General features: G+C 37.3%; 1 protein-coding gene across 2 annotated transcripts in view; it reads right to left on the bottom strand.

The window, feature by feature from the left end:
- il1rapl1a (interleukin 1 receptor accessory protein-like 1a) overlaps positions 1–23,636 on the bottom strand; it is a 79,508-nt gene that overhangs the window by 3,954 nt on the left and 51,918 nt on the right. For both annotated transcript variants that reach the window (XM_079881044.1, XM_079881045.1), the window contains exons 6-8: positions 20,308–20,382; positions 3,713–3,845; positions 2,592–2,737 (exon numbers count right to left, since the gene is read on the bottom strand). In XM_079881044.1, the coding sequence (XP_079737170.1) occupies positions 2,592–2,737; positions 3,713–3,845; positions 20,308–20,382 (354 nt within the window). The remainder of the gene's footprint in view (positions 1–2,591; positions 2,738–3,712; positions 3,846–20,307; positions 20,383–23,636) is intronic.

The following is a 23,636-nucleotide window of genomic DNA, read 5'->3' as shown; positions in this document are numbered from 1 at the left end:
CTCTCTGTTTTTTTTTTAAATAAATGCTGTAGCTGTATAGAGCAGTGCCCATACACTTTTTCAGCAGCCTTGGTTCCGGAAGTATTTTTCCCATATATATATATATCTCATCACCAATCATCACTCGACATCTAGACTACATAAGTCCGGTTCACACCCATTGCTACGTTGGCAGATACTGACACCAGCGTTCACCCCCCTCCTCCCCACCACCTCCAGGTTGGTCCCTGTCCATCCATTGGGTGAAGGCTCCGCCCCTGCCTTCATCTCCAGGCAGGAACTGCAAGTTTCCGTTACCCTCCGGATTTGGACTACGGATGGGGCCTATCATTTCTATGATCTATTTGATACTAATTTGCATACAACTGTTAAATAAATCTTATTCATATGTTCTCTTGCCTCCTGAGTCTTTCTGGTAGAACTACAATTCCATGAAGCATTGTGAATGAAAATCGAATTAAACATTAGATTGGTGGAGATTCTCTGCAGAATCATGGGTAAGTTCACTAGGACTTTTTTCCCTAGGAATTCCGCTGTTAGTTGAATGCTGGCTGGTGGCTCAAACAAAAACATATACCATCAATTAACAACCTCGCATCTTACAGTAGGTCTGTCTTTGAAGGTTTAAGTTATGTTAAAAACAATTCCCCAGTGGTGAAAATGAATGGGAGTTTTACCTACAGAACCCAACTGTTGCAGTCTATTACAGAAACATTACAAGTCTAGAATACTATTTCATCTGTTTTGTAACCATGGCAATATCAGTTGGAAGATTCAAATCTAATTTAAGACTTAAGTAATTTTGAGCAATATGGTTCCTGATCCCTAGCATAGGATTCTAGGTTTGCTGGCATCAGGCTTCTTGGCGAGGTAAACCAGCAAAAATTCCTTTGTCAATTAGCTTCTCAAGCAAATCTACCAGTCAGATCAGCACCAAACCAGCCTGGACCAGCATGGAAATTCATGCTGCGCTAAGGACATACACAAGGGGTGAGAAATGCAAAATGACTTCAGAATGATTAAGTGCTAATGATGTTCATATTGTTCAAAGCTCCTCTGCGCTACAGCTAATGGAGGAAAATACGCAAGATATACTCAGATGCTTCAGAGAAGCTGAAAGATTGTGAAAGCATGTTTGTTTGTGTGCTCAGCAATGAGCTGAAGGAGAGAGGGGGGTGCATATGGAAGATTTGGTTTGTGTGTGTGTGGCTTTGAGATTATCTGCAGAAATGTGTGTGTACAGCTAAGACGAGTTGAAAGAGAGAGAGAGAGTGTGTGTTTTTTTCATTTGTGTGTGTGTGAGAACAGTTGAATGAGTTTTGAGTTGGGCTGAGAGGGAGAGAATGTGTGTGAACTGCTGAAGCCGTCTCCTCCTCTGAACTGCCATTAAAAGAGAAGATAGGATGCCTTCAAAGCAGCTCTCTTTAAAAAAGAGTGAATTTTAGATGCTGATGTATTTCCCTAAAGGAGAGAAAGAAAGAGACAAACAGAGAAGAGGAGGGAGACACAGGAACATGCTGTGCTGTTTATGTAAAGAAATCCCACAGCACATTAAAGGGATAGTTTACCCAAAAATGAAAATCCTGTCATCATTTACTCACCCTCATGTCATTCCAAACCTGTGTGACTTTGACTTCTATTGGACAAAAAAGGCGTGGCTTTGAAGAACGCCCAAGCTGCTCTTTTCCATACAACGAAAATACATGCACAAAAGTATGGTCACAGTAGGTGACTAGGGTCTGTCAAAATACTGATTTTATTTGATAGAACAAATATGTAATAATTTTCAATAATATGTTATTATTGTTCAATATTCATTCATTCATTCATATGACTCTTTAGGTCGTATTGTGGTGCCCCCCGGAATGTGATTTTTAATCCTCACCACTCAGGGGACTCGCAGAATTTGGTAACTTTACTGATGATCACCTGCAATTTAGCTGGATACCGAATAACATTCTGGGCTCCCATCTACTGTAGCTTTTGCCGTACTGTGTAGAACTCGTTGAATGGCGGCAGAGAAATCTTGATAAAACGAGATTCTGCTGGGGTTTTTTTGCATCGCACGTCTACTGGCAACCAACACTAACTTTTTTCCCCGAAAGTTGGAAAGTTGTAACCGAACACAGAGTCGACCCATGCCATTAGTGTTCGGTATAGAGATTTGATGAGCTCCCTCCAATTTAAACAGACCCAATTTGGTTTCAAACCGAGGAACTCTTGAAAGAAACAAGTTTGGGTAGATAACAGCATTTTCAGGCAGACCAACTGTTTTGATAATAAGAAATCTTTCTTGTGCACCAAATCAGCATATTAGAATAAGTTCTGAAGGAGCATGTGACACTCAAGACCGGAGTAAATTTCATTTATTTTATTATGTTTTTTTTTTTTTATATGACAGCCCCTGGTCAATGTCTGCTGAAGAAGATCAGCCTTGGCATTCTTCAAAACATCTCTTGAAAGTCATACAAACAACATTAAAGTGAGTAAATGACAGAATGTTCATTAGGGAGTGAACTGTTCCTTTAACCGAGAAGCAGCTGGTATGACTCAGTCGATTGAGTTCATGCGTGTTCAGTTGAATGTGTTACCTCGCTTCCCAATCTGTACGTTGGCTTGTCGTCTCCCATTGCCGTTTTCCGCATAACAGGAATAATTACCCAGATCTACCTCCTCCAGTGAGTCTATGGTCAGAGTAATGGACACTTCCTGTTCACCCAGGTGTTCTCTGACGGTCCTGGTGGAGAGAACGAAACAATGAGCCATTGTTCACCATGGGCTGTGGAATCAAAGTTTTTTAATTAGCCCCTTTTAACAGGATTTTGGGGATAAATTTTAGACTGAGCAGCTTGTAGAGATTAGACATTTTGGGAGGAAGGGCTTTGAGTTTGGTCAGCACACAACAAATGGGGCTCTCATTTAATTATAACAAAACATTCAGTCTGGTTTGTCCTGGCTGAATCATTTGAAACTGAAATTTCATTTAAAAGATGCTGACATCGCTGCTCCTTAACTGCATGTAAATGCAAATGCATTCGGTGCATGGTGCGCGATACATTTTGCTGTGTTATTAGGATGTATTCAGAGCCGCTCTGATCCAGCTCTCTTTCAGACAGGGGAATTAATAATAGAGTGTCATCACAGCGACCACCCCTGCTAGATATAAATAGGCTCATATACAAGCTTGTGATATCAGTAATTGAAAATGTACTGTCGACATCTCAGTGAACATTTAAAGTGTGCTTTATGGTGCACCATCTATCGTATTGAATAAGCGATTTCACAGTGGAAGCTAGTTTTAAAAGCAACTGTTTCTTGAATTCCATTAAAAATCAGTGAGGTGGAACAGTAATAGTAATACATTCGAACTTTGATATATACCATGGTACTGAATTATAACTTTATTCTTTTACCATGGTATTTTACACTGAACTCAAAAGTATGGCCAACATTTTATTTTTGTTAATAAATAGCCAGATTAAAATGATCCACCAGCTAAACCATCACAAACTGTAAATATAAATCTTAAAATATTTTATATTGATAAAAAAAATATATCAGTCTTAGCTGCTTCTATACACCTAATGCGCAATGTTCTTGCAATTCTCCTGTTTGCACATGTTTTTCAGCCAGACATCCTTAATTTAGCACATGGGCTATTTTTTTTGCAGCAAAACAAGTTTACTCTCGCTTCCATTGTGTTCCTCCTTACTTGATTTCACTCTCTCGAATGCGACTCTGGTCCATGTCCTCAATGAACTTCTCTCCTTTCATCCAGTAAACAAGTGGACTGATGTCCCCACTGTACCCGAAGAAGGCTCGGCACGTCAGGTTCAGCATGCTTCCTGCAAGGGGGAAGGGAGGTTTGTGATTACACATTGATATCAATCTTCTGTTTTCTGTATTCACTCGTTTCTCTGCCCAGGGATTGTTGTCTTATGTAAGAAAATGTAGGGCCCATACTGTGTTTGTGAATCCAGAGACAATTTCCCTGCACCGGCCACTAGGGGGTCTCCATGTAATCAATGGCAGCTGACAAGCTCACAATGGCATATTGTAGGTTAATGAGACTCACCAGTGTGCTTAGAAAAAGGAAGAAAATCATGTTTTTCTTGACAATACACTATAGTAGTATACTATTTCCTACTGAGAGCATATAAAATGCACTTTATTTTCATTTCTTCGAATTTAATTTCTATAACATTTCTTTTAAACACACTGAAAGGGATAGTTCACCCAAAAATGAAACTTCTGTCATCATTTACTCACAATTATGATGTTGTTCCAAACCTGCATGCATTTCTTTCTTTTGAAGAAAAGAAAGAAAGCATGCAAATGAAGAATGTCGGCAATCAAACAGTTTCAGTTCCAATTGACCTTCATTGTATTTTTTTGTCCATACAAATTGACACATGAGAACCAAACTGTTTGGTTTCTCAGAATATCTTTTTTTTATTTTCCACAGAAGAAAGTAAGTCATACAGGTTTGGAATGACATGATGATGAGTAAATAATGATGGAATTTCCATTTTTGGTTGAACTAAGCTTTTAAAGCATTGGATTTATTCTGCTAAAGCAAGACTCTTTAAAGGAGAACTCTGGTCAATTTTAACATTGAGTTCATTTTTTTGTCAATTTGGAGTGCTGTCAATACAGAGAACAACGACAAAAATCGGTGTTGCCTACACCTTGTTATCCTCTTTTTAAAATTTGCACCCTGTTGACTTCAATGGGGCAATATTTAAACCTGCTTTTAGCCTCTTAACATCCTTGATGTGTCATTACAAGTGCACAGGTCATGTGAGTGATTCCTTCTGAGTGAACACGAGTGAATCTGACTGCAGTAGATGTGAAAGAAATGGATAAAAATGATGTTATTTAAGCCAGCGCAAATACCTGTATTTACATCCTGTTTTCGGTTGAAGTCCAAAGTAGTCGATTGTCGAGTTCACGCGCATAGGTTTAGTTCTCAATGTTAAAATTGACCGGAGTTCTCCTTTAACAGGGGGTCCATGAACCTTAGGAGTGTGCCAATTATTGATCACACACACTTTTTTTTCTGTGTGAAAAAGTGTTATACAAAATATGCTTCAAACTTATAATTTATAACTTTAAATGATCATAAGCCAGTTAAAATGCTACACTACAATGTGTAACAGTAGGTTCCTGTTCTGTCTCTATCCATCCTTGGTCTTAAAAAGGTTGAAGATCCCTGTTTTAAAGTATTTACATAGTGTACAAATGTTTGATATACAGTATTTCCTTCAGATAGCATATAAGATGTACTTATTCCCCCTTTCACTTTTAATTGAATTTCTTTAAGTTTACTTTTAAACACTTTCAAAGCTTCAGTATCAGTGAGATCTACACTTGTAAAGTAAGAGTCTTTAATGGGGGTCTGCGAACCCTAAGGGATTGGGAAATTATTATTTGATCTCAAGCTAATTTGTGTGTGTGTGTGTGTGTGTGTGTGTGTGTGTGTGGGGGGGGGTTATAGAAAAAAATATATCAGCATTGCATTAAAAATTAAAACACAAAACTGAGAACTACAATCCTCCAAAACAGTGAGTTTATTTATTACTTTATGAACATGTTTATCCTCAGTGGTTTGAAGTGCTATTTCTATCTTTCTTTAGTTGCGGTTGAGGTGGTATTTCCGCCTTAAGGTTGTGATGTTTGTCAGTTGTATGACATTAATTAGGCATGTCTTTAGAGTAGACTACCAACGAATAAGGCCCAGCACCAGGGAAAATCTTGCTCCAGGCCCCCAAAACAACCCAGAAATAGTGTCTGTCTCTCACCAGGATGTGATGTACATGCAGAGCATCTGATCAAAGAGATACTGACACCATGAGTGTGTAAAACAGCACCATTCACGCACACTGTGAATGACATCACGTCACAGAAATTTAACTGATACTGGGTTTGATGTGTTGTTGACATATAATAATAAACACAAATTACAGAATGCTAATGTTTAGACATTCACAGTTTCAGACCTTTGAATCAATTACATTTACATTTAATCATTTAGCAGAGACGCTTTTATCCAAAGCGACTTTCAAATAAGGGAAAACACAAGCTATTTATCATTCAGGAGCCCGCAACATTAGCAGTGCCACAATGCTGAATTGCAAGAGTAAACAAAAGCTAGAGCAGAAGTATAACTGCAAAAGAGCAGAGAAAAGAGATTTGAATTTGATTAGGATGTCAGTGGAGCAAGACCGAGAGGGGTGAGACGTCGGCCTGTTAAGCACATTGGTGTGTTCTTAAATTGTGCAGGCTTAATTGCACTAGATTGAAGGCTGGCCAAAACAGCACTGCAATACTCAAAATGACAAGATCCTGGATTAGGAGCAGCCCCTGTATGGGACTGTACACACTAAAACACCCAAGCAACCACCTCCAACCACAAAGAAACAAACTAACAACCACTCAGAACACCAGCAACTGCATACAATTAAAATACTGTTATTGTACAAACCTTAGTTCGTTTTTTTAATGACTTAAATCAGTCCTTCAGTATGTCTGTCTGACTGTACTATCTTTTAGTCTAACTGATCAACCTTTTTTTTTTTTTCCATAGTGGATGCTGAATAATCTGACAGACATCCATTGAAACTTTCTGAATCATCAACCTTTAAGGTCTCTCAAGGTTTCTGGTTTTGTATCTTTCTCTCAAACCCTTAATGATCTATAAATGCTTAATGCTCTATAACCTTGAAATTGCAAAGATTTTTTAAAGCTTTTTTTTTTTTTTTTTTACTCTCAGGAAACAACTTTTCTAGGTATTACAATGCTTGTAAGGCAGTACAGATATTCCTCAAATGCTATGTTTTGTTATTTTTCTTCTTTCTCTATTTATTTTTTTTTTGCCATAACTTTAGCCCAAACTGTTATGTAGACAGTTATCTACACTATCGTTCAAAGTAATGGGGTTGGTAAGATTTTCTAATGTTTTTGACTCTTATGCTCACCAAGGCTGCATTTATTTGATCAAAAATACAGTAAAAACAGCAATATTGTGAAATATGATTACAGCTTAAAATAAATGTTTTCTATTTAAATATATTCTAAAATGTAATGTATTCCTGTGATGCCAAAGCTGAATTTTCAGCATCATTACTATAGTCTTCAGAGTCACATGATCCTTCAGAAATCACTGTAATATGCAGATTTGGTGCTCAATAAATATTTCCTACTATATTCAATGCTGAAAACAGTTGTGCTGCTGAAACTGAGATACACAATTTTCAGGATTTCTTTCTTACATCTATTTGCATGGAGAATTCTGATTGGTCTAATCATGCGTTGTGTGTTTATTCTCGTGAACAGCAGTGTATGTGCTGATTGCCATGACAACAGCAAAGCGGCTCTTGATGCGGCATAACTATGTATGTGTAAACCCAAGCTTAACTAATACTTTAACAATATTAATTTGCAAGCTCTGGTATTTCCTTTAAAAATGGTTGTCTCCTCTGTTATCGCCACAATCTCGTCTGCCTCCAAATCAGGGGATAACGCACAACAGATATGGAATAATAGAGCAATTTCAATACATCATTTAGGAAGCAGCTAGAAAAAGCTGATGTTTAATAAGGTCTGCCACCAGAGAGAGCTCTAAGCTCTATCCAGGGCCATTGTGCTGTTTTGAGTATGTTTGAATGAAAAGGCAAGTGTACTGAGTTGTTAGCTTGCGGTGTTTCGCTCCATTTACCAACACAGCCGAAACACTTACCAAGCATTCCTTTGCAAACACACACACACACACACAGCCATGAATGAACGAATAGAGACCTACGTCAACATTATGACCTTCACTGAGATTTCACTTCACTTAAAGAATAAATCTCACAGCACTGCTGCTTTAGCAGACTGAATGCACAGATTTCTTTGTATCCATATTTTTTCTCCCCTCCTCCAATTCTTCAGCTGAGTTGTTCCTCAGCAGTGCAACCCAACGGGGACATGTAAGACTTTAATTATCTGTATAGAATAGGGCTTTGTGAACAGGTACTCCTCCGCAGATCCTTTCATACTCCCTGTCCTCCCCTCATCCTTTCTTTCTGATGTCATAATAGAGACCCTGCCTCAGCACCTCTCTCACCGATGTTACAGCGTGTGTGTCTGACACTGAAAGAGTGTGCAAATGAGAGAAAAGACAATTATTGCAGTTTAATCCACTTTTTCGAGCTGTGAGCACATTTGAATTGTAAAGGGAGATTCGTGAACAAAGAGAAAGTTTTCTATTATAAATCACAGACTCACACACACATTCAATTTAAGCACTAACTATTCTAGAGGTTTTAAAATGGTCCAAAAGCACACACACTGACACATATGTGTCCCCTCCCCCACACACAGGCGGCATTTCTCCAGAGGATCTGTTTCAATCTCCAAAATAAATCTAAATCCAGATATATCAACACGTCAGCAGGCCCTTACGTATTCAACCCACTGCTTCTATTCTTCTCTCTCAGCATTCTCTCTCTCTCTCTCTCTCTCTCTCTCTCTGTACGGCTTTCTTCCGCTGACAGTGGGATCAAACTCCATCAGACCCCTGGGAGATCATGTGTGGAAATCGCAAGCGTCACATGACTTCCTGTTGGTATGTGACTATAGCACAAGGCTGATTAACTGTGGTAGGCAGTTTTGGAGATTAAATCACATTAGGATGGACTGACGAGTCAATAGGATAGTCAATTCAATACATTTAAATGTGAGAACCAATTCAGTTTGCCTTTAAACAAAGTTCAAGGTTTGGCTGGTTAGCAAAAGTGGCCATATATTCTGACAGATTTATTTATTTATTTTTTATATATATTATACACATATATACCATTCATAAGTGGGTAATTATTTTTTTTATGTTTTGGAAAGAAGTGTCTTATGCTCATCAGGGCTGCATTGAAAAAACAATACAGTAAAATCAACAATCTAAAATAACTGTTTTCTAGTTTAAAATGTAATTTATTCCTATAATGGCAAAGCCATTACTGCAGTCTTCAGTGTCACATGATCTTTCAGAAATAGATATAGAGGGGTTTGGAATGACATGAGGGTGAGTAAGTGATTTTTGGGTCAACTATTCTTTTAAAGATATCTTTTTATATTTGTATTTAATAGGACTCACATTCTCTTCAGTTTCATTCCAGCAATGAGGACTGTGCACTCAAATCCCCAAAGGAAAGATAATAAACTCTGGATATCTGACAAACTGCCAGGATGGACACAAATGAGGTGTTTTTTGGGCTGCAAATATGATTTGATCTGATTATTCTTCGAGCTCAGGCTGGGAAAATAAATAAAAATGACAGTTTGTTCAAGTATGTGTAACTCCTAACAGTTTGTAGATGACTGACTGTGAAATGCTCTGTGTTTGACACATGCAAGTGTGTGTGAATGTGTTTGTGTTTAATACTCCTCTTTTCTGAATGCAGGTGAGTAAGAGTCTGTTAACAGACTGACAGGAGGTTTATGTATGGTTTAAGCTACGCCTGGAACTAAACCTCAGCAGAAGGGAGGCTGGTTGTTGTGGAATGTCAGATGAAAGGATTTCTTCTTATTAAAGTGAAGGACAGAGATCAAACAATATAGAGAGACGCAGAGGATATAGTGTCAAGGGTTAAGAATCAAAGAGAGGTGCAGAGACCGATTCAAGTAGAAAGTGAAATGACACTGTATTTGTTGTGTCTCTATGCAAGAACAGATGATTGGTTATAAATGCCTTACAACACCCATGCCATTTTCTCCTCAGCCACATGAGAGACTTTTGACTATCTACATAAAACCTGTGTCCATTTTGCTGTTATTCTGGCCAGGACCAGCCCACTTAGAAAGTAAGATATTGTCTGGATGACACATATGACCAACCAGCATTTATTTTTGTCCGTCAGACCAGAATGATTCTGAAACTGGAAATTACCCAAACACAAAGTGAAATATACAGGGTTGGTTCAATGCTATGAACCTCACAAACGTTGGCAAATTCAATTATTAGTTATTACTAACAAACAAACAAATAGATAAATAAAACAAAATAACCAATTAAAACCAACACAAGACTATAACTTGTCAGACTAAGTCTGAAATTTCTCTTGCTTATCAGTATCTATGCTCACAGTTATAAAAAAAAAATCAACAAACCATTAAAGTGCCCCATTTATACTTTTTTCGAATATTACCTTTCATGCAGTGTGCAATATAGCTGTTTGTGAATGTAAAAGGTCTGCAAAGTTTTAAAGACCAAAGTGCACTACAAATAAAGTTATTGTCTCCTATAAGAAAGAATCGTCAACCATTCAAGTCTCTCTTCTGTAACTTATCTATGTAGGTTAGGTTTGTAATAACTTCGCATAATATCATCATATGGTTTTTCAATATTCAATATCATCAAATACCACATTATACATTACACTTAAATAAAAGACAATTATTCATTACATTCCTATAACAACGTGATTTCAGTTAGTAAAAGCCCTGCTTATTAGCCAACTGACATGGATCACATTGGGGCCAACTTTGCAAAATTCCTTGCAAACAGACTTGCATTACATCCTTCAGTGCAGTACATCCTTCAGTATATCCAACAGATTTCTTCCTAATTGCAGTTTGAAACATTTTTCTCAAATATTAAGCTAAATTCTCGGAATGAAAGTCAGGTTTGGAATGACATGGAGGGTCAGTTAATGATCACAGAATTTTGGGTGAACTTTCCTTTTAAAGGGCATACCAAAAATTGCTAGTGCATGAAAGGTCATGGCGGCTCTATCAGGGTCATACGCATGATTAGAAACCATGGCCTTGTGGGCCAAAAATGTGTGACAAAGGACTCTGGATTGGACTGAACACTTCAGAATAGAGATAACGCGACTTCTCTGTCAAGTCATTCCTCTTTTGTGCTCTCTCTCTCTCTCTCTCTCTCTTTCTCAAATTAAGCTGAAAATGTATGTGCTCAAAAATGTGAAGCGGATAACTAAGCTGCTGCTCATTGGCTGTTACGATCCCTCATTTGCCTACTGCGCATAACATACAAATGTTTATTAAACAAAGATTAGATTTAAATTAACAAGAAATGGCACAAAAATAATCATTTAATTCATCATTTAATCCACAGCTGTGGCCAGATAGATGAAAATGGGCTTGTAAACCACAAATATCTGGTTCCAGGCTATTAAGGCCAACATCCTAACAGCAGAAACACAGCTTTTGCACATATCAACTGCTTTTGTACTGTTCCTTTAAGGATATCAGTGGCCAATCTTACCCAATAATAAATTTAGATGTTTATTTAGAGAAATGCCCTCATCTCCCGATGGTTGCTTAGCAACAACTGTATTATTTTGGGCAAGGGTGATTAATATTAAGAAGAGTTCTCTGAATACCTCTGCACAAATCCTCCCCACTTCTGCGTTAAAGTATGTCTGTGTTTCTCTGTGTGTGTTTTGTGCCATCTGTGAGGAAGCAAAGCAAAGGCACACAGCGAATACATTTAAATCAAGTTAAATTATGTTTAGTAAACCCCCATGTTCATTTGAGATTGACTTGTTTTTTTTCTTTTTACATAAAAAACCCAATGACTCACATAAATAAGGGTCAATGACAAATAAATCTTAAAAAAGGGTAGATTTTAAAAATCCTTTCAAAATTGATGTAATGCATATTTCTGAGTCAGGAACAATGTTTTTGAACAAAGATTTTATTTTTTAAATATATACATTCTATATAATTGTATTGTGAAATGTTAGTAAAGTAACCATTAGAGTGTCTACAGTGCTTAACACATTTTTATTTTATTCATATTAATTCATAGTTATTGAATTCTAGAGGCTAGGGAATTAGTATATTTATTTTACTTCTAAATACAGAAAAATAATCATACAATTATACCAGTAAATGCATTCAATACAATAACTATTCACAATCTTTTTCAGCCATTTGTTCACTTTTACCTATTATTTGTTAGTTTAAATCAAGAATGCACATGGTTGACAGGGAATATGCTGAATACTGGATTTTTTTTCTTCATTTCAATTACATATGAAAATAATATAAGTGTACCAACCTACCCATTCTTGAAAGTAATTATTTTGATCAGAATTTGAGAGAGATCTACAAACTTGTCAATTCATAAAAAAGACACGTTTGCAGTTGTGCCACCCTAACATTTAGGAATATACAAATTCCCAGATAAACGTTTTTTTTTTTTTTTTTCAACAGCTTTAGAACTATTGATATTTATAAAAAAATAAGTTTTCAAACATAAATTTTTATTTTATTTTTTAAATGTCCTATTATTAAATAGTCTTTTTAGTCGGTTCATGCATGGTTGCTCCACCTGGCATTTTGGGGGTTTAAGATAACAAAAAATATTTATTATTTAAATGTACTGAAAATGAATTCAAACTAAATAGGTTTTATAGAATAAGTGATACGTCATTCATTTATCAAATTATATTAAAAGGAAATCATGAACTTGGACACAAAAATATGCATGTCATGTCATTGACCCATAAACATCAATAATAGTGGTAGTTATAAAATTAACAATTAAATAAGTTAATCTACCCTAATCTCAACCCAGTATACACATAATAAAAAGTTTTTTTCCCTACACTTTTTCCAGAAATCTATTTAGCATCCATTACAGTAACTTCACAGCAGTTCAATGTTGATTTGGCCTCTTTAAAAACATTTTTGAAAAAAATAGAATGAAAGAATTAAAATAAAAAACTGACAGGAGTGTACATCAGTCAAAAAAATAAAATAAAAAAATAATAATGTTAGCATGTGAAAATTCATTGCATTTATTACTGTTTTGTATCTGGGTTCTCTGAGACTCCAAACAAAAGTAATGAAGCAATTTTTCATAAAGGACGGTTGATGCATGTTATCAAGCTGAAATTTTGTTTATAATCAGATCTCATAAGATTAGAACAAGCAATGGTGTTTCACCCTGATACTTCAATGTTTATTGGTACATTTTTCGAGCCCTTGGGGGCTCTAAGACCCCAAACAGAACATGAGGGTTAAGATATACTCTCATCAGTCCAATGCAATGTATAAAATATAGATAGATAGTCAAATCTTTCCTGTATTTGTTCCTTTATATCTGTTCAGCTTGGCTAGTGACTGCAAAGAGACAGAGTAACTGCAAAGAGACAGAGAAAGGTCACCTTTTTTTCCCTCTTTCCATGTTAAATGTGAATCAGCCCAGTCTCTTTCGGTCTCGTTTTTTCCCCTTTCCGATTTTTGAGTTGTGCTTTTGCGTGTGTGTGCACACATAGGTGTGTGTGAGTACCCCTGTTGTCATTAATAATGTTTGGATGTGATTGTTTCACACACAGCACACTCTATCCGTCTCTCTCTCTCCTTCACTCATCATCCCATCATCTCACATCATCATCTGTTCCGCGTCTATGGCAGGGAGCATGAAAAATGATTTCGATAGCTCATCTCTCATAATAAGCATGTTTATAGCAAAGTAATGGCCATATACATCATACATATCCCATAGTATTACACAGTGGCATCAACAAATGCTGGAAATAACTAGTATTAGACCAGCAATATCCTCTTACCTGCAATATACTTATAAAACTGTGTGTGTAAGTTTGCGTGTGTGTGTGTGTGTGTCTGTATTTGTGCGTGTCCAATAAGATTTCTGCAGGAAGTGCTCAGCGAGGAGTGATTCCCTCATGAAACGTTCTAAAAGCATTAAATATTCTTCCACCAGCTCAGAATTCTGTCTCCATCTCCCAGAACCTCCGCACTCGCTCTTTAATACTCTTCTTTCCTTGAAAATCGCTCTCTCTCATTTCCATCTGTCACTAAATTTCTTTCATTAGATGTCACCTGCAACTTACATCTGTACGCCTCACGTTTGAGATTCTGAGTACGTAATTACTGGTTCATTTTAAAGGGGTAATGAATTGAAAAATCTAATTTTCCTTGATCTTTTGACATGAAAGAGGTCATTGTACTGTAAAAACATCCTGTAAGTTTCAGAAATCAAAACCTACTTTTTCGTCCAAAATAGCTTTTATTGAAAACAAGCTCTGAAAACGACTTGTTTCGGATTATGATGTAATAGTGCGACGAAAGACCGCCTCTGCAGAAGAAAACCAATGCCTACTTCATCTGCGTCATCACATCTTTGGCCCCGCCCACTGGCACGTTAATGTCAATGAGAGGCGAGATACTGGATCACTGGACTAAAAATAACATTACTTTCCAAAGGATCCTAATGCTAGGAAAGTGCTTATTTATTTTCAAATGTGAATGTCTCAGTGCATTATAATTTTTTTGTTTAGTACATTTCACTGTGGTATTTTGGCGCAGGCTTTGCTAACTAGGGTTGGGTACCGAAACCCGGTTCCAATAGGGAACCGGTTCCGACGTAAACGGTAGTAACCAGACCGAATAAGAACGAAACTTTCGGTGCCTGATTTCGGTGCCTGACGTTTTTTACCGCCCCCTATAAAACATCTCGCGGCACGAATGATCCAATAATAAAACATCTCCAGTTAACCAGCAGAGCGTTCATTTAGTTCGTTTGTTAAATAAGAGATCTAGCGCTGAAATGTGTTTTTTAAATCAAGTGATCAAAGACAAAGTGCTCGTTGCCGCTGCGATCAGGACGCGCTCGGATTCTTCACTCGGACGCGCGCTTCAATACGTTGCGGAGATCGATCTATTTATGAGGCGCCGTCTATATGATTATGTGCGCGGAGAGTTTGTGTGTGTGTGCTCGCGTCTCAGATGAGTATGTGCGCGGAGAGTGTGTGTGTGTGTGTGTGTGTGTGTGTGTGTGTGTGTGCTCGCGTCTCAGATGAGTATGTGCGCGGAGAGTTTGTGTGTGTGTGTGTGTGTGTGTGCTCGCGTCGCGTCTCAAGAGTATGTGCGTGGAGAGTTCCGCGCGTCTCGTGTGTTTAGAGTTTGCGTGTGTGTGCGTGAGCGACTTTAGAAGTTGTGCATTTCATATGTATTAGTCTGAGCATTCAGCAGTATACATGTATGTGTGACTACCTAGTATATGTGTATGCAAGGGTTTCATATGTGCGTGAATGAAGTTTGATTTAAGCCCTAGATGGCGCCTTATATCTATTCGCTCTGGTGAAATCTCAAAATATAATGGACACAAAGTGTCCCTGCTTGATATACAACCACTGATGAGCATAATCGGTTTAAAATAATAATAATTATATATATAAAAAAAAATATATACGAATGCGGATTAGAACCCAAAACCTCTGACACGCTTGACTAAAGTTCAAGTTCAGCTGCCAGTGTTCCTCTTCGGGTAAGTCTAGTATTTTAATGCCAACTGCAAATCTTGCATATCAAGTATGAAGTATATCAATATCAAGTATATTTATATGAGGCTATACTGTGTGTGTTAAATATTTCTGCTCAGTGTCAGATATTTCTCTGTTTTGTAAAAGTCATAATATGAGAAGACAAAATTTTGATATTAACTCAAGTGTTTCGTGCTACATTAGTAGCCTTTAAAAGGGCACAATTTTTCATTTAATCAGAAATCAGAAAATCTTTTTCAGAAAATCTCTCTCTCACACACACACACACACACACACACACACACACACACACACACACACACACACAGAGGTATTATTTTTTTGATAAAGTGTGTGCGGTTTAGTTTTCTTAAGTACCGTTTCAAGAACCGTTTAAGCACCGGAACCGTTTGAAAAATACCGAGTAGGTACTGGTATCGGATAAAACCCAACCAATACCCAACTCTATTGCTAACAGACTTTTACTGTAAGCTATGGACTCGACAGTAATGCCACAACATAAGTTACCGTGTTACGTCTAATGCCTAGTCTGTGTAGTGTTTTCTGATATGTAATGGTTCAAGTAAGACGTTCTTTGTCTCAAATTGTTTTATTGCCATTTATGTGTCAGTAAATCTCTGGCTAAAACTCCTGTTATAATCAATGATGCTATCTACACTCTTATTTACATTATGTTTGAACTGTTAGTTATGATGAAAGCATTTGTGAGAGTGCAGAAATCAATCACTGTATTCATGCGCTCAGACAGTCGGTCATCGTGTACAATGCTCATCGCTGCAACCTTTCATGCAACAGGAGTAGTTCGAAATATAATGCTGTAATCAACACTTTTCACCATTAGTTAATCTCGACAGCTGTAATAGTAAAAAAAAAATAATAGGAAAAGTGTTCGAGAGAGTTCGACATGTAATACTTATTTTTATATGCAAGATGTTAGACAATCACAGCAGTGGGCGTTTACATTGAAGTCTCACAGCAGACACGCCCCTTCAAACAGAGAGTACAAATCAGAGGGCTAAAATCATAATTCTAAATTAGGAAAAAATGTTATGCAAAAATAATACTAACATTATAAAGTGGACCTCAGGAAACATTATAAAATGATAAAAGAAAAATGCAACTCATGACCCCTTTAAAAAATGTTTTGGGAATACTTAATATTTTTCTTTACATTATTCTAAATGTCTAGTTCAGTTAATGTTGCCTTAATTTAGTTTGATTAAATTATTTGTTAAATTAATAGATACTTTATTCATTACCAATTATTTTTTACAAATATTTTGTACTAGCTCTTACTGGAGAAATATTTTATTCAATTTGTTAAAGGTACACTGTGTAGTTTTTTATTAGCTAAAATCAATGTCTTTATTCATTAATATGTCCTCATTGGTGTAAAATTACCTCTGCCAATGATTTGACTTATCCTCATAAGCGAAGAATTTCTTATCTTTATTTACATTGGACGAGTGAGAGGCGTCTGTCACTGGCCCGACAAATTTGAAAGGCTGCACTGCACGGTAATTCATAATGCAGGATCATACTTATGCCGAGCCACAGGAGAAGGAATCCTCGTCGCCAAAAAAGCAAAAAATAGGATTTAAATGGAAATGTGAATGCGAAATGCGAATTCAAAAAACGAGGGTAAATATCGGGATAGCTTTTCCCAGGTGGAAAGAGCTAATGAAGGAGAAAGACTTTGAAAGGGACGCTGATTCAAGTTGCCTGCTTTCTTCTCGACAGGTAAGTCAATGTTACGGTCTAAATTACAAGCTTTTTTTCATTGCTTGGTTGTGTAATTCATTATATAGGCAGCATAACAGTAGAACATGTAGTTAAACTCGATGAAGTGCTATTGGAAGACATGTTGTCATAGCTTCTTGGTACATAACGGCTACCGTAGTTGCAACACGCATTTGAAAAAGCGAGGCGCTAGAGAGCACTATTCGTTTGAATGCAAAATACAATTTCACCACTAGATGGGAGAAATTCCTACACAGTGCACCTTTAAAGGTGAAATAAGAAATTTGCAACATTACAAAAGTTTTATACATAAACAAATTAATATACTTTTACAAATTAATCATGGCTGACTGAAAAAAGTGCATTACAACGGTAACTGAAAACCTTTGCGTGATGCTACATCCTCACCACTAGGTGTCATTACAAGTCCAAGACGACATTAAAATTGACTGAACAATGATTTTAGTTAACTGTAACTATTTCAATAAAAATTCTAAAAGTTCCCATGATGCAGAAAAATGTAGATTTCAATTGAATTGAAATTGAACTGAGAAAAGAGAGAGATGAAACTGAACAGTTACTTTCAACAACAACATTCACAATCACAATACGACAAAGTTCGACTCAAATGGTTTCTATTATACTGCTAAGCTGCCCACAATGCACACATGTCTAAGCCTCAAAATTACTCATCATGTGGTCACTCTTCAGTGTGTCTCCAGTCGATGAGTGGTGTCCTGCTCTCTCTATGCTCATTCTGAAGGCAGAACATGGTCAGCGCTGCCACAATATGTTCCAATCTGCTCCTGTTTCCAACATGCCTGGATCCAGAGCCTACGCCAAACAAACAGACGCGGCTCCATCCACCACATACACACACACACGGTTCAGTTCAATGCACACGCTAACAGACTAGCGCACATGCGCGTACAAGCACATCTCCATCCATTACATATATTAAAACGGATGGTATGCGTGTGTTAACATGCACAAGGAGCTCGGATCAACACACACACATACAGTGAAATCCAAAAGAAGGCCCAGTGAATGTTTCGGCACCATATGGAGCGGCTATTGTTGGGAGACAACAGCAGATAATTAGCATAGAGGATTTGCATTTATGAGAACGACTTCCATTCAGAGCGTAAACAACATAGCATCATAATGCTGACTATAGCAGCTATCTGTCTAGCAGGGGAACTCCTTTTTCAAACGTTAACAACACACACACACACACACACACACACACACACACACACACACACACAAATGCTGCTACTGCTGAGTTAGTGCATAACTGTGCATGGCATGAGTTTAAACATTCTCGATGAGTCTCCTTTAGTAACAGTTTGACGTCTTTTCAATAACAGAAACATATCACACATTTGTTGAAATTGTTTTGCTTGTGTTTTTGTGAGTAAATCCATTACAATCTCTCTCGTTTTACTTACACAATTGCTTGCACAAACACAATGCAAATACAAAAACCACTCCGGCTGTGTTGGGAATGGAATTCTACTGTACGGCTTACTCCGCAGTATATTGCACAGTAGCCTATTTAAAAATGATAGTATGTGGAAATAGCACACCACATTAAGAGGAAAATTCATGGATTAAAAATGAATTGTGCCCACTATTTGCATGCACTTTCTGCTATTGCTTTAGCACCTGATTCAGTAATAGCACTCCAATTGTCCTGTGCACATTTCCATCAGCAAAAATTGAGTTTAAGTTGTGAAGGGTGCAGCAGAGAACCGCAATTAAGGGTTATTTTGCTGGGACTGTAGAGCAACTCGGCTTTTTTTTTAAATGCCAAAAATGCACTCAACTGCACCAAACACCTGGATATATGCCTGGTTATAACGCTCTTCTAGATAATTCCATACTTATTTAATTAATTAACTGCTGCCATGATCAGTAGAAAGTGTTCACAAACATTTTTAAAGTAGCCTAGTATTCAATATACTGCCAGCTTTCTGTAAGTGATAATGTGCTAAACAAAACATTATTTGATGCTAACTTTAATTTCATCAAATTCTGATGATTTTGTAAAAATAGTATATATCAAACTATGCATTATATACACTACCATTTAAATGTTTGGGGTCCTTGAGTTTTTTTTGTGAAAGAAATTAATACTTTAATTTAGCAAGGATGCTTAAAAGTGACAGAAAATACATTTATAATGTTACAAAAGATTTATATTTAAAATAAATGCTGTTCTTTTAATCTTTACATTCATCAAAAAATCCTAAAAAGAATTGTAACACTGTTTCCACAAAACCTTTCAGCAGCACAAATGTTTTTAACATGTAATAATAAGAAATGTTAATAATAATTTGAAAAATAAGAAATGTTTCTTGAGTATTGAATCAGCATATTAGAAAGATTTCTGAAGGATCATGTGACACTGACAACTGAAGGAATGATGCTGAAAATTCCATTACAGGAATAAATTACGTTTTAAAACCGTTATTTAACACTTTAATTGCAATATTACCATTTTTACTGTATATTTGATCAAATAAATGCAGCCATGGTGAGCATATGAGACTTCTTTCCAAAATATAAAAAAAATATTACAGACCCCAAACATTTGAATGGTAGAGTACACTGATAAAGTGTATAGCACTTGACAGAAGCAGAAGCACCATGCGTCACTGGTGCCCCCTCAAGATGCCCTGGTTATTCTGAGAAGTGGGTGATGTGACAAGCAGACGAAGCATTTCATTCAGAAACACTTTGGCTAAAATGGCGCAACTGTTTGAATTTGGTTAAATGTTTAATTCAGCAAGCATTCCAGTCAGCATCTCGGAAACAAATAGTTATTTTTGTTCATTTTTAAACATCATTACCCATCAAAAAAATGAATCAACCAGACAAATCGTGAAAAACCATGATTGATATCGCCTCCAGTTCTTTTGTCACCCTGGAAATAAAAGGTCAAGTCAAGTGCAATGCATCATGGGATACAATATTCCACGCAATGTGCTCTGGTTCTATACTGCATATTTTTACAAATGTAGCAGGTCATTCGGGTTACCATGCATTCAGAATATTTGCATACTGTGCACAGTGTACATATTACATACTATGTTCTTTCAAAAATAGCACATGCCTTTGCGAACAAACCCATCCCCCCCACCCACACACACACACACACACACACACACACACACACACACACACACACACACACACACACACACACACACACACACACACAAACACAAACGGAAGCAGTTCTTACCGAGCTGCACATCCATGGCGAGAAGCTTGTTTTCAGATGGAAACAGAATCCTGGGGGGCTCTTCAGTCAGAGGAGCTGAAACAGACACAGAGCGTTATTTTTACTAAGTGACATCAAGCACCTCTGATGAAGCACACACTCTCTCCCTCTCTCAGCCCACACGTTCGTGATTGGATGAGTAAACTCCAGCATCTTGCCATCAACATCTCAGTGAGAATTGTCTTGGTCTCCCCAGTTCTCTCGTTTCTGTTCTGTCCCCCCCCCCTCCAGATCTTCCTCTCCCCATGTGGGCATGATGCTCCAAATTCCAGCTCATTTCCTTCGAGTCAGAGGTGTGTATGTGTCTTTCTCTCTGGTGATTATGCTGACTGTGTTTGTTCAGTTGGCTTTTCCCAAGCACAGGATTGCTGTAGGTTATACTACACGCACCATGCCACTGCATACATGTGCGTTTGCATTAGGCTTTATGTAACTCTTAAAACTCGAGGATGTATATTTGTGTTTTTGTCGCAGCTCCAGATTGGTTCTGGGCTGTGAGTGTGTGTGTGTGCGTGACGTGGGGGGTGCACTTAATAGACAGCGAGCTGGTGGAAGTTTAAGCCGCGCGATCGCTCATCCAAAATCCAATTTTCACTCGGTGGAGGAAAGAGCACTGGCCCCCCCCGACGGATTATTCCGGGTGACTGACGGATAGCAAACAGCAAATTAATGAATTATGCTTCCAGAATATACACATCTCACTGTTGACCCATGCAGCACATTTCCCTGTTAAAGTTATAAGGGAAATGGAAACATTAGAACAGTAAGATAGTGTGACTTAAATCACATTATGAGAAAACCAGTATCATAGCAACGGTGCACATCACAATTTAGTTTTATGCTGAAAAAATAAAATAAAAAAAAACATTAAATAACAAATTGTCATCTGGTAATGCTTAATTTTAATTTTTAATATATTAAAGAGAGTTCACCCAAAACATGAATTTTTTTTTACTTCAGGGCTCAACGCTAAGGATTTTTTCTACTGGCCCGGCCGGGCCAGTGGTTCAAATTTTTACTTGCCCTGCCAAAATTTTCACTGGCCCCACAACTAAAAAAAAAGGAGTAAAATAAAATAAAATGGGCCTATAAAACAAGCCTAGTATTGTTCTCATTATTTTTGATACATGTAGCCATAATAAATAAGGTTATGACACCAAAAGCTACTAGATTAACTCATTTAAACAGTAAGAAAAACAATGGGAACAAATAATCAAATTACGAGCAAAGGCACAAATAAATACAACAGAACAAACATATAAATTAAATAAACAGTGCTTTTCAGGTTTTTTATGTAGGTTTAAACAGGAGATTTTCAGGTGGAGAAATTGTAATCTAATGTAACTATATAACTTTTATGTTGAACATATAAAACGTTAAATACTGTTATTTTAAATTATTTAAAAAATGAAAAGATCCTTTAAATGTGAAATTAAATCCGCCAGGAGGTGGCAGCAAGTCACTGTTAATGAGTGAGCCATTGAGATTCAACCGATTCATTCAAACGGCTGATTCATTCGTTAAGGAAGCTTTTTAGTGTCTTAATCATAGACTGTAAAAAAATATGGACGTAGTGTCCGTGACGTCACCCGTAGGTTTCTGAAGACTGTTTTTGAAGCCTAAAGTGGGCGTGGCCGACCGTCGCCATCTTGGTAGCGCGTCACTCCCAAATTTATTTATTTTTATAGTCAGACAATTAGCTGAGGTAACTTGACGGCTAACAAACAGCAGACAAACGGCTAATGATGACTAATGACCACTGCAGCGGGAATCCACCTGTCACTCAAAAGTGGACACCCTTAATTATGCAGAACTTTAAGGCTTAATATAATGTAAACGGGTGAGTTATAAAAAAATTCACCCCCCTCACAGTTGTCATGAAGGGAAAAATAAGCTATATAGACCAAAGCCACTTTTTGCACCAGGCTGTAAATGTGTTTTTTTTTCTGCTGTAAAGTTGGGTATTTTAACATGGTGGAGATACAGATTTGACTCACTTCTGCACCCAGCCTCAAGCGGCCAGTCGATGAATTGCCATTGAATTCACTTCCATGTTGGTTTCAAGAGAGAGACAGGGAGGTTGCCGCTTGGTCTTAATGAGTGAGTCATTGAATCATTGATTCAGCTGATTCGTTTGAAAAGCTGATTCATTCAGTAAAAATACACCGTCGTTTTTCGTTGGCGGAATAGAGCGAAACGGGCGATCTGATGTCTAAAATGTAAGTCACTTAATATTAACTTGTTTATTAAACTGTACTCTGTATAAAATCAGTCACATTTGTAATCATGCTGATATTTGGAAAAAACGGCGCTCTTCGTGTAATATTGGTTAACTATATTAAATTATATAAAAATACAAGACATACAGAGGCATTTTTGCCCCTTATCTTGAATCTGGGGGCATTTTAAATGCATTTTAATTGATTAAATCACGCCGTAAAAGCATACACTCTATGTGCACGCGCTCTAGTCTAATCTACCAGACTACATCACGTAGTGTGTGCGTGCACTCAATAGGTGTGATAACGTCAGATCGTTAAATCAACAAAAACAATATCATTGACGATATACAGGTGCTGGTCATAAAATTAGAATATCATCAAAAACTTGATTTATTTCAAGAATTCAACTTAACAGGTGAAACTAATATATTATATAGACTCATTACATGCAAAGTGAGATATTTCAAGCCTTTACTTGTTATAATTTTGATGATTATGGCTTACAGCTTATGAAACCCACGAAATCAAAATCCCAGAAAATTAGAATATTACATCAAATCACACAGTAATTACACAGTGATACCATGGTCATTGAACCAGGTTTTGGTTATTTTGGCAGTGTGGGCAGGTGCAAATCCTGCTGGAAAATGAAGGAAGCATCTCCATAAAGCTTGTCTGCTGAAGGAAGCATGAAGTGCTCTGGAAATGTCCTGGTAGACGGCTGCGTTGACTCTGGATTTAATAAAGCACAGTGGACCTCTTTTCTGATGAGAGCAAATTTTGCATCTCATTTGGAAACCACTGTCCCAGAGTCTGGAGGAAGAATGGAGAGGCACACAATCCAAGATGCTTGAAGTCCAGTGTGAAGTTTCCACAGTCTGTGTTGGTTTGGGGAGCCATGTCATCGGCTGGTGTTGGTCCACTGTGCTGTCCACTCAACGCAGCCGTCTACCAGGACATTTCCAGAGCACTTCATGCTTCCTTCAGCAGACAAGCTTTATGGAGATGCTGACTTCATTTTCCAGCAGGATTTGCACCTGCCCACACTGCCAAAAGAACCAAAACCTG

This window comes from Squalius cephalus, assembly GCF_949319135.1.
Source record: "Squalius cephalus genome assembly, chromosome: 9".
Lineage (NCBI taxonomy): Eukaryota > Metazoa > Chordata > Actinopteri > Cypriniformes > Leuciscidae > Squalius > Squalius cephalus.
This window is presented reverse-complemented; position numbering and strand designations above follow the sequence as displayed.